This window comes from Betta splendens, chromosome 14, assembly GCF_900634795.4.
Source record: "Betta splendens chromosome 14, fBetSpl5.4, whole genome shotgun sequence".
In the NCBI taxonomy this organism is placed as follows: domain Eukaryota; kingdom Metazoa; phylum Chordata; class Actinopteri; order Anabantiformes; family Osphronemidae; genus Betta; species Betta splendens.
The window spans coordinates 1,881,704-1,896,600 of NC_040894.2; the positions used below are offsets into that span (position 1 = coordinate 1,881,704).

General features: G+C 46.8%; 1 protein-coding gene across 15 annotated transcripts in view; it reads right to left on the reverse strand.

The window, feature by feature from the left end:
• The window catches only part of tcf7 (transcription factor 7), a 45,704-nt gene extending 37,220 nt beyond the window's left edge, over window positions 1–8,484 (reverse strand). For 3 of the 15 annotated variants that reach the window (XM_029173527.3, XM_029173534.2, XM_029173533.3), the window contains exons 1-3: window positions 8,002–8,476; window positions 7,747–7,816; window positions 6,575–6,681 (exon numbers count right to left, since the gene is read on the reverse strand). In XM_029173527.3, coding sequence (XP_029029360.1) covers window positions 6,575–6,681; window positions 7,747–7,816; window positions 8,002–8,184 — 360 coding nt within the window. In that variant the 5' untranslated portion in view covers window positions 8,185–8,476. Of the gene's footprint in view, window positions 1–6,574; window positions 6,682–6,817; window positions 7,014–7,746; window positions 7,817–8,001 lie in introns of those variants that run through there. The other 12 variants (XM_029173524.3, XM_029173529.3, XM_055514559.1 and 9 more) reach the window with 8 other exon arrangements.
• Between the last annotated feature and the right edge of the window lie 6,413 nt (window positions 8,485–14,897).

A 14,897-nucleotide genomic window follows, 5' to 3' on the forward strand; every position in this document is an offset into this window, starting at 1 on the left:
GACTAAAGACGGAGCATGAATGAGCAGCTGTGGCTCAGACTCTGATCACTGATTAACCACGAGCCGGGGACACATCTGGGAGGGCTGGACAGCGCGCTGTGTAAACAGCAACTCACTGGTTTCACTCCACAGGCAAATGACTCACCTGGGTGCAAGATCCCGCAACACACACACACACACACACACACACACACACACAGCCCAAACAAAGAGCTTCTTCTCAAAGCGTCTGCCCTTTTGTCTTCTCTCTCTGTTTCTCACTTCCTCCTTTATTATTCCATGAACAAGGTCTCAGCTGAATGTGGTCTCTGTCCCGTCTTAGAATATAAGTGAAAGTGACCAAAGACGATCAATTCGGCCACATCATCCCCCTTTCACCTGAGGTCTGAGAATCAATAAAAGGGAAGTCAAAAAACTTAATGTGCGTGAAGACAAATAATGCAAGTTACTGCGTAAAATGCATTTTGATCAACACAATCCACAACAAGCTGCTGTGGTGAACAGGACGGAAGCTGAAGCCGTCGCCGTTTGTTTCAGTGGCTGATGGCGTCAAAAAGTGAGAGGAAAAAAAACCTCCAACATGTTTGACCTCTAGCATCCTCTTGGTGACAGGAAGCGTGGGAGGAATTATGGGAAATGTGGTCTTAATTTAGAGAAACGCGAGCACTCCGCAGCCGACTGCCTTGAACTTCACGTTCTTCCCCACACACACACACACACACACACACACACACACACACACACACACACACACACACACACACACACACACACACACACACACACACACACACACACACACCGACTGCACAGAGGCTTCAATGTGACGGAGGCTTCGAGTCCACAGTCACAACAATCAACACAAACAAACAATCGGAATTTGTCTGAACGTATTAGAGGATAAAACCCACTTAATGCTGTCAATAAAACAAAGCCACACTTCCTCCGCCAACACCTGTCTTTTACTGCTGCCATTTCCCCTCGTCCCCCTTCCATCTGTGCCGGAAAGGAATAAGTGGATGAATAATTACAGGTATAAACACCTCGGGGCCATCCGAAGGCTTCTCCCTCCTCAGATATTCTTTTAAACATTTCCGCCTCCTGAAATCATCCGAGCAGTTTCTCTTGAGGTAGAAAAGCCGCAACTTCAAAGCCGGCAGGCGCGAGGACGCTCCTACGGTCATTTGTATTTTAATCTCCCCACCCCCTCTGTGATGCGCTTTACCTCACGCTCTTTCAACTCTATGTTTATCACCTGCATCTATTTTAAACTTTTACTCATATTTCCTGTCCCTTCACGAAGCAACGGAGGCACGAGTCTACCTGAATATCAGTCCACACACACGCACGCACGCACGCACACACACACACGCACACACGCACACACACACGCACACACACACACGCACACACGCACACACACACGCACACACGCACACACACACACACACACACACACACACACACACACACACACACACCCACACGCACGCACGCACGCACGCACGCACGCACACACGCACACACACACGCACACACACACACACACACACACACACACACACACACACACACACACACACAGTGTATCAGCGATGCTTCTGGACGCAGGCGCAAACATTTAAACAATCTCAGGCGACGCTTTCATAAAAGCGGCGGCTGCAGCTTCTTAATTGTGAGCGACACTAAACTAAACGTCTTCGGGGCCACGAGGCCAAACTGTGACTTTTTACAGCTGATGCCAAACAAATGTTTGCGTTAACAAAGCGATTTCCATATGAATCAAGCGTGGGATGCGTCCCACTCTGGAGCTCAGCAGGTCAGGAAACCACCGAACCGTTAAAAAAACTGCAAAATAAGGACACGAGCATAAAACCTGATTGAGAGGAAGTTGTGACAATGCAGCAAATCTACAACTATAGTTGTTCATTAACATTTACAACGATGGCTTAGCTCTAAAATCTCAGGGCTGTTACTTTAACAAATGTATGAAGGCATCTGATGATTCAAGTTTTCCCTTCCACCCCAAAGCTGCTTTCCTTCTCTCCCTCCTCAATGGCAGCACTGGGTCCTTATCGTAGCCAGTCAGAGGCCGCGAGGCCCCGGCGCTGCTCATCCCAGCCGCTGGGTCTGCGTGAGGGAGGATTAAGAGCCTCGGCCCGCGATGCTGCCATTGTTTATTAGGAGACTGGGGGCCGGAGGAACAACCCCCTGTTAACACCGCAACACAAAGAGAGACAAGGAAGTGGCAACATGCTCCAGATGCACACACACACATACTCATACACACACTCATGCGCGCACACACGTGCACACGCGCACGCACACACACACACGTATACACACAACCACACACTCACGCACGCTCACACACATACACACACAGACACACACACAAACACACGCACAGACCTCAGTGGGTCGACTTTATATTAGTTAGAAGGAAAAAAGTGGACGAGGAAGAAACGCAGCAACAAAAAGGTGGAAGCAGAAAAAAAGTACGTCTGAAGAGATCGAAACTTAAAATTCCCCTTCATTAAAAACAAAAGAAAAACAAACGTGCATAGAGGTAAAAATGCGTTAAACAAGGCTCCGCTCACATGATTTGGAAATTCTACCGCTGCGTGTGTTCAGAGAACGTCAGAGGGACATTTCGAGGCGTCTTCTTCGCCTCTCCTCTACCTTTCCCAAACATGTAAAGCGTCTCGTCACAGTCTTCCTGTCAATTTTCAATTTTGGTCTGTGAAATGAGATGGCGTGCGAGCAGGAAATTCCCCCAAATCAGACAATGAGACTGCTCTTCATGCGCCGCGCTGATAAACACTGACTTGTAAATTCCAGTGATGAAGTTTAGCCTGTGTCAAAAAGCACTGAGCTGCTTTTACTGGAGCTCCAGCCCGAAGCCGGAGCCGTTACAGCGGCGCCGCGGCGCGTCCCGGCGAGCGGGAAGGCGCCGCACGTCGTCCTCCGAGCTTGTTGACGTCTTTGTGACCACAGCTTCCACATCACAGGGAGTTTCACAGCCTCTGACGGCGAACACGCGCCAATATGAGTCGCCTGATTGCTCCTCCATCGATTGAAAACAAAGATCTGAGCCACGAAGCTGAGCTGTTACTTTGTCGTGTTTCAAGCCCCGAATCGTCTCTAATTAAGCAGGTGGAAGCTGTGAACGCATCGCGGTGCTTTCGAGGTAAATAAACACTAGACCTTCTTATTATAGCCACTAACCGCGATCACTGCGCATCGCATCACTGGCCACTTCAGGAACAGCCTCCGCTCGTGTGTCGGCACGACGCCCACCGGCAGCTTCACCTCCGCTTCCACTGTGTTCTGTGTCAGGTCATCGTTTCTAACACCTCCGTCAGCAGACGCGGCGTTGACTTATGGATTAGTGGGACATGAAGGCGTGAAGAGCTGCAGGCAGTCAGAGCTTCTACACATGTTTGCTCATGGGCTCAGGGACGGAGCTGCATCCAGGTTAAACACAAGCAGCTGCTGCTACAGTCAGATTTAATGGTGAATTAAAGGGGAGCTGAATGAGAACATACGACACAAACCCTGCAAAAACCTGGAAAGAATGAAAAGACAATAAGAGAAACGTCGAGGAGAGAAAAGGCCTGTTATTAACGGCGTCTCCTCCGCTACAGCAACGACTCCTTGTACAGCACACACACACACACACACACACACACACACACACACACACACAGAACCACAGCTGATATCTCCATTGATGAAGCAGTGAAACGTCCCATGAAACGCTGGAGCAGGAGAATTATCGCTGAGCAGGATAAGGAGCAAACACGCTGCCGCAGAGGCTTTGTACCGACCACTCCTCAACACAGATTAGGAGATCCCGACATTAATGCCAGAAGAATAGAGGCAGATTGATCCGTTCTTCTCCTTTAATCTGGTTTAAACCGACACGGAGCAGAACGGGTTCATCTCAGCAGCTCCGGGTCGACTTCTGCCTCCGCTCTGGGACCTGCAGCGCGGCGCCGGGCCTCGGGCCTCGGGCCTCGGGCAGCGAACCCACACGGGTCGGGTCACAGCAGGGGGTGGGCACGGAAACGAGGCGTACAGCTAATAGCTGGTTTTCAGTCAGCGCTGATGCTCTCACAATGACTTCAGGCTTTACGGCAAACTCAGAGCTTTTGAGAAAGTCTCCCACTTATTTGCGCAAGGTTCCCGTCACCACTGAGCCACAGAACAACACAATGAATGAGAGGCTGTAAAAATGAACTCAGACTCATTCATTGATTCAGTGCCTATGCATCTATTCAGCCTTGGCCTTCAGAAACAATAAGGCTCCTCAGACTAATGACGACTGTGTGGCTCCTCTTACATCACGGCTGCGCTGAGTCTCCTCAGGTTCTCACTAACATCTGACGTTTCGTAAACTGGTTCCTCAAAGTATTACTGGTGGTAGATGTCATGACGCAGATGTAACAAGGTCCCGGCGTTTTGTCTCAGACCCGTCGTTTGCCCCCATCGGCCCTTCCTAAAGCACTGCTCTCAGCGCGTTCAAGTGGCAGGTAGAGCGGCCGATGCGGCGGCTAATTACAAGGGAGGCAGCAACAAGTGAGCACTGTGTGGAGTCTGAGACACGCGGGTGGGGGAAGAAAGTGCCCCTCACCTCGCCACCTCAGCCCCCGATCCCACCCGGCCCGCCCTCGGCAAAAACAAGCCCAGAGCAGGCGCCCCAGGGGTCCGAGGGAGCGAGGGAGGGCGGGCGAGCGAGAGGAGGGAGGAAAACGGCATCGCAGCGCGTTGGTCTGACACGAAGCCGGATGTTACGCAACCAGGACGCCTGATCCGGCGTCTGGGCACTGGTGGCTGACTGGGATGAGTCCCAGTCACATTCCAGTGTGAAGCTGGAAGAGATGGGCGCTTCGCTGTGTTCAGAACGAGGGAGCAGAAGCAGTTGTTAACCTGTATCTAAGCAGCTTAACAACTGTTTTTCAAGCTGCTGATTTCTAACGACGGTTCCATCGAGCCGCTCAAAGTCCAATGAGAGGGAGGACGAACAAGGTACAGGAGGCGTTTATTAAGCGAAGGCACAAAGAGGCGCCCTCGCTGTAATTAAATGTTATAACGAAGGATTCGCACAAAACATGACACTGAAATGAAAGGTTCTGTTGTTTAAGGCTAAAGGTCTGATTTAAAAGCGGAGTTCAGGCTCTATTTGAGTCTTGTATTGTGAAAATCTGTTTTTTATTCCTCGCTGAGCAGCATCTCACGGTGAAAACCCTCAAACTTCAAGTTGCCGTTAGGAAAAAAAATCACATTTTCTGGTCCTAAAGTCGATTTCAGGACACAGATACTGGATCACAGCACACGCGATCCCACGAGCAGGCGTCGCTGCGATCGCTGCAGCAGGAGGTTCACGGGCAACAGGATTACACAGCGCAGGAAAATGAATTAGGCACCAGCGCTCACGTTTGGCACAATTAGCCCTTCCGTGGATATGGAAGGGATTTCCAGATTCATTTGTCAGGGCCGTCTGCCTGGATGAGTGATACTGCACTCGCAGCTCTTCCTCCAGTCTCTGATGTTTGAGCCATTTAAAAACTATTAAAGCGGCAACAAACCTCTTGTCATCCACTGGCAACACACACACACACACACACACACACACACACACACACACACACACACACACGTCGTGTGAAAAGCCTGGCGATGACGACAACAACCGTACTCCAACTTCAGCAGAGTCGTAAACAAAAACAAGCCCTTTTTATGCCTTCCCTCGCGAGGCTGCGGCGCTTTGATTTCATCCTGCTCGGTTTTACATTCTGATTTATTTCATTGGGGGGAAGCTCTGAGCCAAACAGGAACACATGTAAAGTTTGTGCCTGATGTGCTGCGAGGCTTTAAACTTCACATTCATCTACACAGAGAATTAAACTCTTAGTATTTTATGATTTGAGGGAGTGTCAGGGTTCATCGTTTACAGATCTCAACATTATGCCTGAACCCAACAGATAAGAAGCATTAAAAAATAATTATCAGCCTTAAAAAATACCAAATGAAAACAATCCGTACCTGTTTGCAGGCTGCTCACTGACATTAGTCTTTTTAATGTAATGCTAAATTTTGCTATGATTTTAATACTAGAATCAGATTTAGGCCTGATAAATCTGTATAAAGTGATAAAAATGCAGTAAAGTGTTGCACGGCCACGTTATGCAAATCGCACAGAACGGGGAAAACGCGGCAGATTTTAGGCTGATGTGAGGGGAAGTTTACCGATTTGCAAAACTATTACACACAAGAAAGATAGAATACCCAGACGATGTTTCAGCTCGTCTGAAACAAGCAGAAAAATCCTGCCGACCTCCGCGTCCGTCACCACCGAGGATGTGCTTCCCTCCGTCAACAATTGGAAAAATTATATATTTATACACAAGTCAGTGACCATTAACCTTAAACACTGCCTCTCCTCAGATTCTCCTCTCTTTATAAAACGCAGGCATCACCGCCACTCCAGCACCACAGAACTACACAACGTCTGGACTCTGAACCACCAGGATTCAAAGCAGTAAAAGACCGGACCGGACGGGGGACTCACCGATGGCGACACGGAGCTGTTGGGCAGGTAGGCGTCGGGCAGCATCAGGAACGGGTACGTGGGGTAGCCCGCCGCCTTGTACATGCCTCCATCCTGCTGCTTCGACACTGGGGGGACAGCGAACAAAGACAAGTCAGGCGTGAGAGCAGAAAAAAAACTGGAATTATGAAAAAATCAATATTCCAATTTAAATCATATAGGGAATAATTATGCGTAAAGGCTTAAATAAAAGCTGCTACTCACTCCCTCAGAGCTGCACAAAGATTCAGACTGAAGCGTAAAACGCTGACATGTGAAGTGAACAGGGATGCAAATTACAGCCGCTATTTACAAGTGTTCTAGTTACTACATGTTATATCCTCGCGTGAGGCCGCAGCACTTGAAACAAAAGCGCGACAACCGCCGCCGAACCTGAGAGGCGTGAACTCCTGCAGCCTGTGTGTTAATTTATCTCCCACCACCACCCATATTAAGCATCAGGGGCCCCGGTTGGAGGAGGTGGGTCCGTCTATACCCACATTATACCAACTTTGTCACTGTTCCGCTCCAATCATTAGTCGCTGCTGACATTTCCGAACTTTAAACGAGGCCGGAACAAACGTGACAGAATGTGAAATAATGCAATTACGCATCTGCATCGTTTTAGAGAACATTTCCCTCTCGGTTTCACGTTTACTTATAGACCCCCCCCCATAATAGGTACTTCTGTAACCACACATACACATTTGGAGAATATTTTTGCACATTCTTCCCTTTTAGAAAGGATTTAAATGAGTGCAGCCTGTAATTAACAGAGCCGTGCACGGCTTCCTCCGTCGTGGGGAAACTTTTCTGCTCTCTTGGGTGGCAACTATAAAAAACAGGACCCTGGTCGAGCGCAAAGCTTAAAAAAGCGCCAGGTGATGCTAAAATGAAGGGTTTTGACGCAAACTGCGCCAACTCTTTGCACTCGCGTGTGCGCCGAACTGTTTGTTTGCGAACTTCCAGCTTGTTACGCGTTCATTGCAGCGGAGGATGTGAGATGAGCCGCGGCGCTGACGGACACCTGAGAGAGCGGCTCTTTGAAGTTGGAGCAACACGTGTCCCGTCACCAACAGAGTTCCGAGTCAGACGCGGCGGCGTGTTTCCGAGCCGGATGAGAGCGAGCGCGTGGACGCGGGTTGGAGTCTTACCTCCGTCCAGATGCTCCCGGTGCTTCTCGGCGTAGCCGCGCTGCTCGCCCTGCTGTCCCCGTCTGACCGCCTGCGAGGACCGGCAACAACACCACAATCAGACACTCGGCACACACAAAGTCCGCTTCACGTGGACCGGGTCGCCCCGGACCCTCCGACGGCCTCCATTCAGACGACACGCGCGCACACACACACACACACACACACACACACACACACACACACACACACACACACACACACACACTCACTCACCGCTGCGCTGGGACTCTGATTTATTTCCGACTCGTTGACCAGAGAGGACTTGAGGTCGGCGAGGTCCCGCTCCGTGAACGCGTTCTCCGGGATTTTCTCCTCTTGCTCCCCCTCGTCTTTGAACGCGATCATCTCGTCGTTCGCTCCCAGGTCGTCCCCGCCGCCGCTGCTCAGCTGAGGCATGACTACTTCCCCTGCGCTGGTAAACAGGCAAAAACTAAAATGACACGGCGGACAGCAAGTAGAAAGAAGTTTGCCGGTAAACGTCCTCAGTCTGGGGCTCCTCCAAAGTGCAGAAAGCCCCTCGACATGCAGGAAAAAGTTGAACGCGTGTCCCCCGACTGGCGGCTCGGTGCAGGACGTCTGTTTCCCTACAGCAGCAAACAGCTCATTTGAGCCCAAGACAAGGCGAGGAGTCCCGACATCAAAGCGCCGACCGGATGATTGACAGGTCCGATGACTTGTTGGGGGGTTGTCCGATTGTTTCGGAAAAGGGCTGAGCCTCTTAAAGAGACACCGCCTCCCAGCTCGGCTGCGCGGGCGCCGCTCATGACTTCCAGGGGCGTGTTCACGACGTTCACGGCCCACTCTCTGCAAGCGCCACCGAGTCTAAAGTGCAGAGCAAATATCCTCTGCCGTTGTGTAGATACCGTGGCTACAGAATCAGTACCACCCCGAAACCTTTCTTAAAAATTGAGGTCATTACAATTTATTTCGGTTTCAGAACAAATGAAACGTGTGAGCTCCTCGCGATTCACTTTTTCCTCCTCATCATTTCCAGGCAATGATAAAAAGTGATTAATGAAGATACTTGTCATGTTTTCTTAGAGTTGTGCTTTGAATTAAACAATATCTTAATTGTAAAACATGATGATTAATATTATTAAAACTCACCAAGGGGGTTTAAAAAATACTCCACTAAAAGTACAAGTACTGCTTGAAATGAAGTACTTAAACCACAGAGGTTAAGTTCTCCAGCATAACAACAACAAACTTATAGTTAAGTCCATAATAATGTATTAACTCTAAAAGGAGAAAATGAAGGCAGACGGCATATGAAATTGCTCGGTTAATTTGTTGCCCAACTGTTGAAGATGAAGCAGAATTCAACCATTTATGCACTGACATGTAGTCATCTAGTAGTTAATTAAATTTTAATTGAACATATTTATTTCAGTAAAAGTAACTAAACCAGAATAAGTTTAGTTGAGTAAAGAATGAAAAAAGAAAAAAACATTTTAAAAAATGTCTGGGTAAATGTATTACAGAACATCATAATCATGATACTTTTAAATAAGTAATATTTGTGATAGTACTTGTAGTGAAGTATTTTTTAATACTGTGTTGCTATTGTGTTTATGAAAATCAGCTGATAAATGATTATTTGTCAGAGCAGCTGCAGTCAGATTTATTTTCCTTCAGTTAATTTTATTTTGTGTTTACAGTTTTGAAATGTTAATCACTTCATAGTCAGTGTGGAGCTCGGCCATAATCCCAAAGCAAAGTCTGCACTTTTCTCTCATCAAATCAAATCATCATGAAACGACTCTGATCCTCATTAGGAAATTCATTTTTACATGTGGATTCATCGTTTGCTCCTTCCAGAGTTTTTCCAACTGATTTGCTTTAGGTTCACAGGCATTGACCCCACAAACTTAGTTTGGTTGTTGTTGCTGCAGATTTAATGAAGATTTGTTGGATTGTTCAAGAAACACTTGAGGGGATTCACTTGTAGATTTCTATCAGAAGCATCACTCATGTGATAAATGTTGTGGTCTGTGGCACTGGGCTGTGTTTTTTAACTATAAAAGCAGATTTCAGATTTCTTTTCTTGTCTATGAAACGTCGCCTGACCAGATACATTTATATTACTTACGAAGCAATATTTACTCAGCTGATTCGTCGATCAAAATAAAATCACTCAGGGTTTATTTTGCTAATTATTTTATTATTATTTATTAATATCAGATTGGTAACATTTATACTGTATTCCTATTCATATAATCTCCCTTTGCAATTAACTATTAAATATTCTGTTTTAAAGTAATCAAACATTTTATAGAAAACAAAATAAATTTAGTAATTTACAAATACAATGGGTTTTTTATAGCCTTATCCATATAGACTACTGCTTGTAACCCTAAACCTTTATCATATGTATATATAAAATCAAAATTTTGCTTTCATCTCTTGACAACATGAAAACATTTTACTCAATTTACAGCATAAAATCCAACACAAAAAACTACTTTCATTTTCGGTCCATGTTGTTTTCCTGAAGAGCATGAGGTCCAATCAGCTTCCTGTTGTCCTCTAGGTCCCACCTCCTCTTTACGGTGATTGGTTTAGAAAAACAAGTCATGATCCTTCATGATAAAGGTTAACCATGGCTCATGACCAAACATACTGTAGTTTCAGTGCCTCATGGCAGCCGCAGAGTCTTAGCTGTACTTTATCAGCATGGGCTGAGCCCATAACTTTGTAATTATGCAGTGTGAGCAGTCCTGTTGTTGTTCAGTTGGTGGTTTTCACATTTTGGAACAAAACGCCTCATTTGCATTGACAGAAAAGTCGCAGCTCGGGCAAGAAACGCCAAAGAAATGTAGGCCATTCTGTGAAAAACATCAGAAGGCTCGGCGTGCTCATCAATAACGGAGGCTCGGCGTGTCTCTGGCTGCTTCTTACATCCCCCAGATTTTGTAACACTCTCCAAAACAACAAGAAATTGCTGGCTGTTGCAACTACTTGATTGGAGGAGGGAAGCACGAAAAAAACACAGTTCAAAGATGTAGACTTGAAGTTCTGATGTCTTATCAACTCGTAACTTGCCTTCTTCCATTTGTCCATGCATTTTTAATGGCGATACAGTAGCAAAGCTGCTCCTCAGACTTTTTAATTGAGAAATATTTATACACTCCCATGCTGTGACTTAATATTTGACTTAATCTGAGTCAGTTGCCTTGAATGAAAATGAAGATCCACAGCTGGGAAACAGAATTAAATACAAACAGAAAATGAGCCTGGTATTTGCATAAAACTGCATATTTATACAATATCGTCAATGCATATTAATAAAAAGATTAAAATGAGCGGTTTTAATGTATGCAAATCTAAATTATAAATGACTTGTTTAAACTCCTTGTTTATTCGTCTTGATTAAATATAGACAGCTGTTTTCCCTGAGAGGCGGCGCCTCGTGTGTTCAGGCCACGAGCTCCCACTCTGACCTCTGCTCACTTTCCTGTGAGCATCGGTGCTGGTTCATCACGTGTTCGCAGGTTCACCTGAGGCTGCGCTCAGACACCCCGACTCACAAGGCTCGAACCTAGAAAGGAACACGCGCGTTCTGTCTCAAAATGCTTTGAGGCGCTGTGACCTACAAACGCGAGTCTTTGTATCCGCCCGTCATCCTGTCGCTCACACACAAACATTCCTCACTCGCTCTGGTTGTTGATCATCCTCGTAGCAGCCTGTCTTATTAGCCCAGACCTTCTGTGACTCACTCAGAAGCTGTGCATCATGAGCTCCGATGGCTGATGTGACATCAGATATCAAGTGCTGACAGGAAAGGCCAAATAAGGAACACAAGCAGATAGAGGAGATAAGCAGCCCACACAGAAAACAGAACGACACATTGTTGCAGCCGCTCAAGGAGGTGAGCTGTTCACATGCACACGCAGAGACAAGGTCTATATCTGAACAAGACAAAGAACCTGTGGTCCTTCTGGTCAAGGTTTGATCAAATGATACCTCAGTTGGTTAGAGCTTACGGAAACATAGACTAATTTGACATCCTTTCATTCTTGTCATGTTTATTTTCCTGCACTATGCAAAAATGAAGCAAACAGTGAGTGGAAGTTGTTGCATCATAAGAATCAATGTGCTTCTGCCTGTTGTGCGCTTCAGAAACCTGTCATCATGGAAAGATCGTAGCGTCCCTGGTTGGTTAAAAAGGCTCAAATTAAAGCTACAGCACGTTGAACTTTTACTAACGTGTAAAAGTACGTCCCCAAGCTGTGAACCGCTGGTGCCGAGCAGAACCACTTTCTGCAGATTCAATATTTCACAATGTAAAGTGAGAAAAGTGAAGCAGACTGCCGCTCCGCGCGCAGACAAAAAAGATTATATGCTCCGCTTTGTAAAGGAACATCAGGCGCATTAAAAGCTGCAGAGTAATTAAATCATGTCCTTTCATTGGGGTGAAGCCACATCCAAGCGAACAGCTCTTAACTGGAACCACTTGTGTGCTTTTAATTGCTAGCTGCGCTCCAATCGAAGCCACGTCCTTCAGGGCAGCGCCGTCAAACCGCCGCTCACCTCTGACTGTTTACGTTTCTCCACTGAAACGGGGAACTGAGCTCCTCCACGGCCGAATATTCAGCCATAACGTGGTTTCAGCGCGACGCGATGATGAGTGACTTTAGTTGAATTGTCTTTTAGTTCCGTGCGGCTCTGCTGATCTGAGTCTGAAATGCCAGGTTTCTCCGTGAGGGCAGGTTTGAAGTCTGTAGGAGGCTCGATGACCTTTGACTCATTTCGTTACCTCACAGACTTTGAGTTCGCGGTGCATAGATGTGGGAATGAGGTGCCAGTAACACAGTCTTATCTTCTACTGAAAGGTCACAGGAGTCATCGTGAGACCAGGAGCTGGGCGGACAAACAACCCCGCTCCCTCTCTCCTGAGCTTTTAAGGTGAAACCACTCAGGCTGGAGATGTTTCAGAGGAAAGAAACCGGCTCAGCAAAAACCAGCCCAAACCCCGCGTGAGCGCCCGATAACGAGACGCGTTCACGCTTTGCTGCGTGTTTGCTGATTTGAATGAGTCTGTCTCTTTTGATTTAGCGGGATGCAGTCCCTTCACCTCTTCGTTAGCTTCCTTATCAAACATTTATGAGTCGATAGCACAGATCTGGGGCTTTGGGGTGAAATCAGCAAACATAAACAGTGGAGGGAGCCGAGCTTTGAAAACAGCGCTGCTCTTCAGCCGCGCGTCAGCGCATTCACTTGCAAACACTTTATTTGTGACTCGAGATCAAAAATGATTTATGTACATTTTATTTTACACTGTAGAACTAAAAACATGTCTCACTGTAAGATCAAAAATGAAACCATAACCAATAATACACAGATAATTGCATAACAACAACTGAGGATCAGTTCATTTCTTGCTTTGTTGCAACTTTTAAAGCTGCAATAACTAAAAACTGCATCGTGTCCTGGAGTGAATCATGACTAACAAGAAGCAGGATGAACTCTACACTAAACCCAGCTCCTTCTGTCACAGTCCACACACACATGTACCAGTGTGTAGCTGCAGGAACAGGAAGGGAGGGGCCGGGAACCCGGGTGTGGCCGCCGTCTTCAGCGTTTGCCATCACAAACCCTCAGGAATCAGCTGCTGCTTTAAACTGCAGAGGATCCACACGTCTGCGCCCCGGCACCAGTTCAGAGGCTCCGTCCTTTAACCTGCTTCTTATCAGAGACGCCCCGTTTATATTTAGAACCTTCTCTGTTTGGATCCAACCCCACGAGTGCCCGCATGCAGCCTGCGTCTCGTCTTCCTGTGCTCAGAGGAAAGAGCTGTGGTTGGAACAGCTCCATTTTCGCTGTGGCCTCTTTCAGTTCGTGAACTTAACATGTGAAGATTGTCACCAACTGGAAACAGCAGCAAAAGCATTAAATACATGAAAACAGGGCCTAAATGTTATTAATTGATATTTGTGATTTTATTTTCCAGTTAACATAATACAAATGTTGCTTTTTATATTAGAATTCAAAACAAATACTGTGTCTCTTTTTTTCTTTTTTTCTTCACAACCTTTGCGCTATTTTCTTAAAAAAACAAACAAAAAAAAACAAACAGACCGAAGACGACACAGCATCTACGTCTGCAGACGCTGAAGCCAAAAACTCTGCAACGCAGTTTAGAAGTGACTTAACTCACATTCTTCATCTGTGTGACCAGCTGAAGGTAATGATCTGATGATTAAGGGAAAACAGAAGAAGGATCGCTGCTGTGAAATCTGCTGCCCTCCTATTTATTTTCACACCACTCAGTGCAGTTTAGTGCAGGCGTTTTACAGCTAAATCCTACAGAGGCCTGAGGTGGAAATGATTGAATATGTGAAGTTTGATAATGAAGTTGTCCTCAGATTGGTTTGGTTTTGCTTCCATTAGACGAGGAGGAGGAGGAGAAGGAGGAGGGCCTGCAGTCTGCAGGTTGGTGCCCCCCCCACACACACACACACACACACACACACTCACACTCACACACACACACACACACACACACACACACACACACACACACACACACACACACACACACACACACACACACACACACACAGGGAGAGACGTGCTGTAATCTGGGAGGCAGGAAACAAAGGGCCTCGTTAATGCAGAGACTCGCGGGGGCCTTTGATGTGGAGCCAAGCCATTCACTGCTCGCTCCTCACACACATCCACACCCCCACACACACAAACATGCACATGCGGCCTTTTAGCAGCGTAATCTTACAGAGCTGAGGCAACGCGCCTGCTATTTAAAGCCCGATACATTAGATCTGAATCAGCCGACAATAAACACACTCACACACTGATGAACCACAGAGCTGCAGCTTGGCTCAGTGGAAACAAGCTTGTTTGCTTTAACCACTGCACATTTCAGCTCAGCACCTCTGTTGTCGTCGTATTTTGGGAATAACGTGACTTGAAGAATCCTGGGAGAGTGTAACGACGCAGCAGCAGTCGTTTGATGCAGCTGCTTCATGTGACGACACAGTGATTCCTAAAAAGTACCGATTTAAATGTTATGTTTTGAAGATCTGAAACAAGCAAACAAAGTCACGTGACGAATGTGAAGCCACTCAGCTCTGATGGAGTCACGTCTGTTT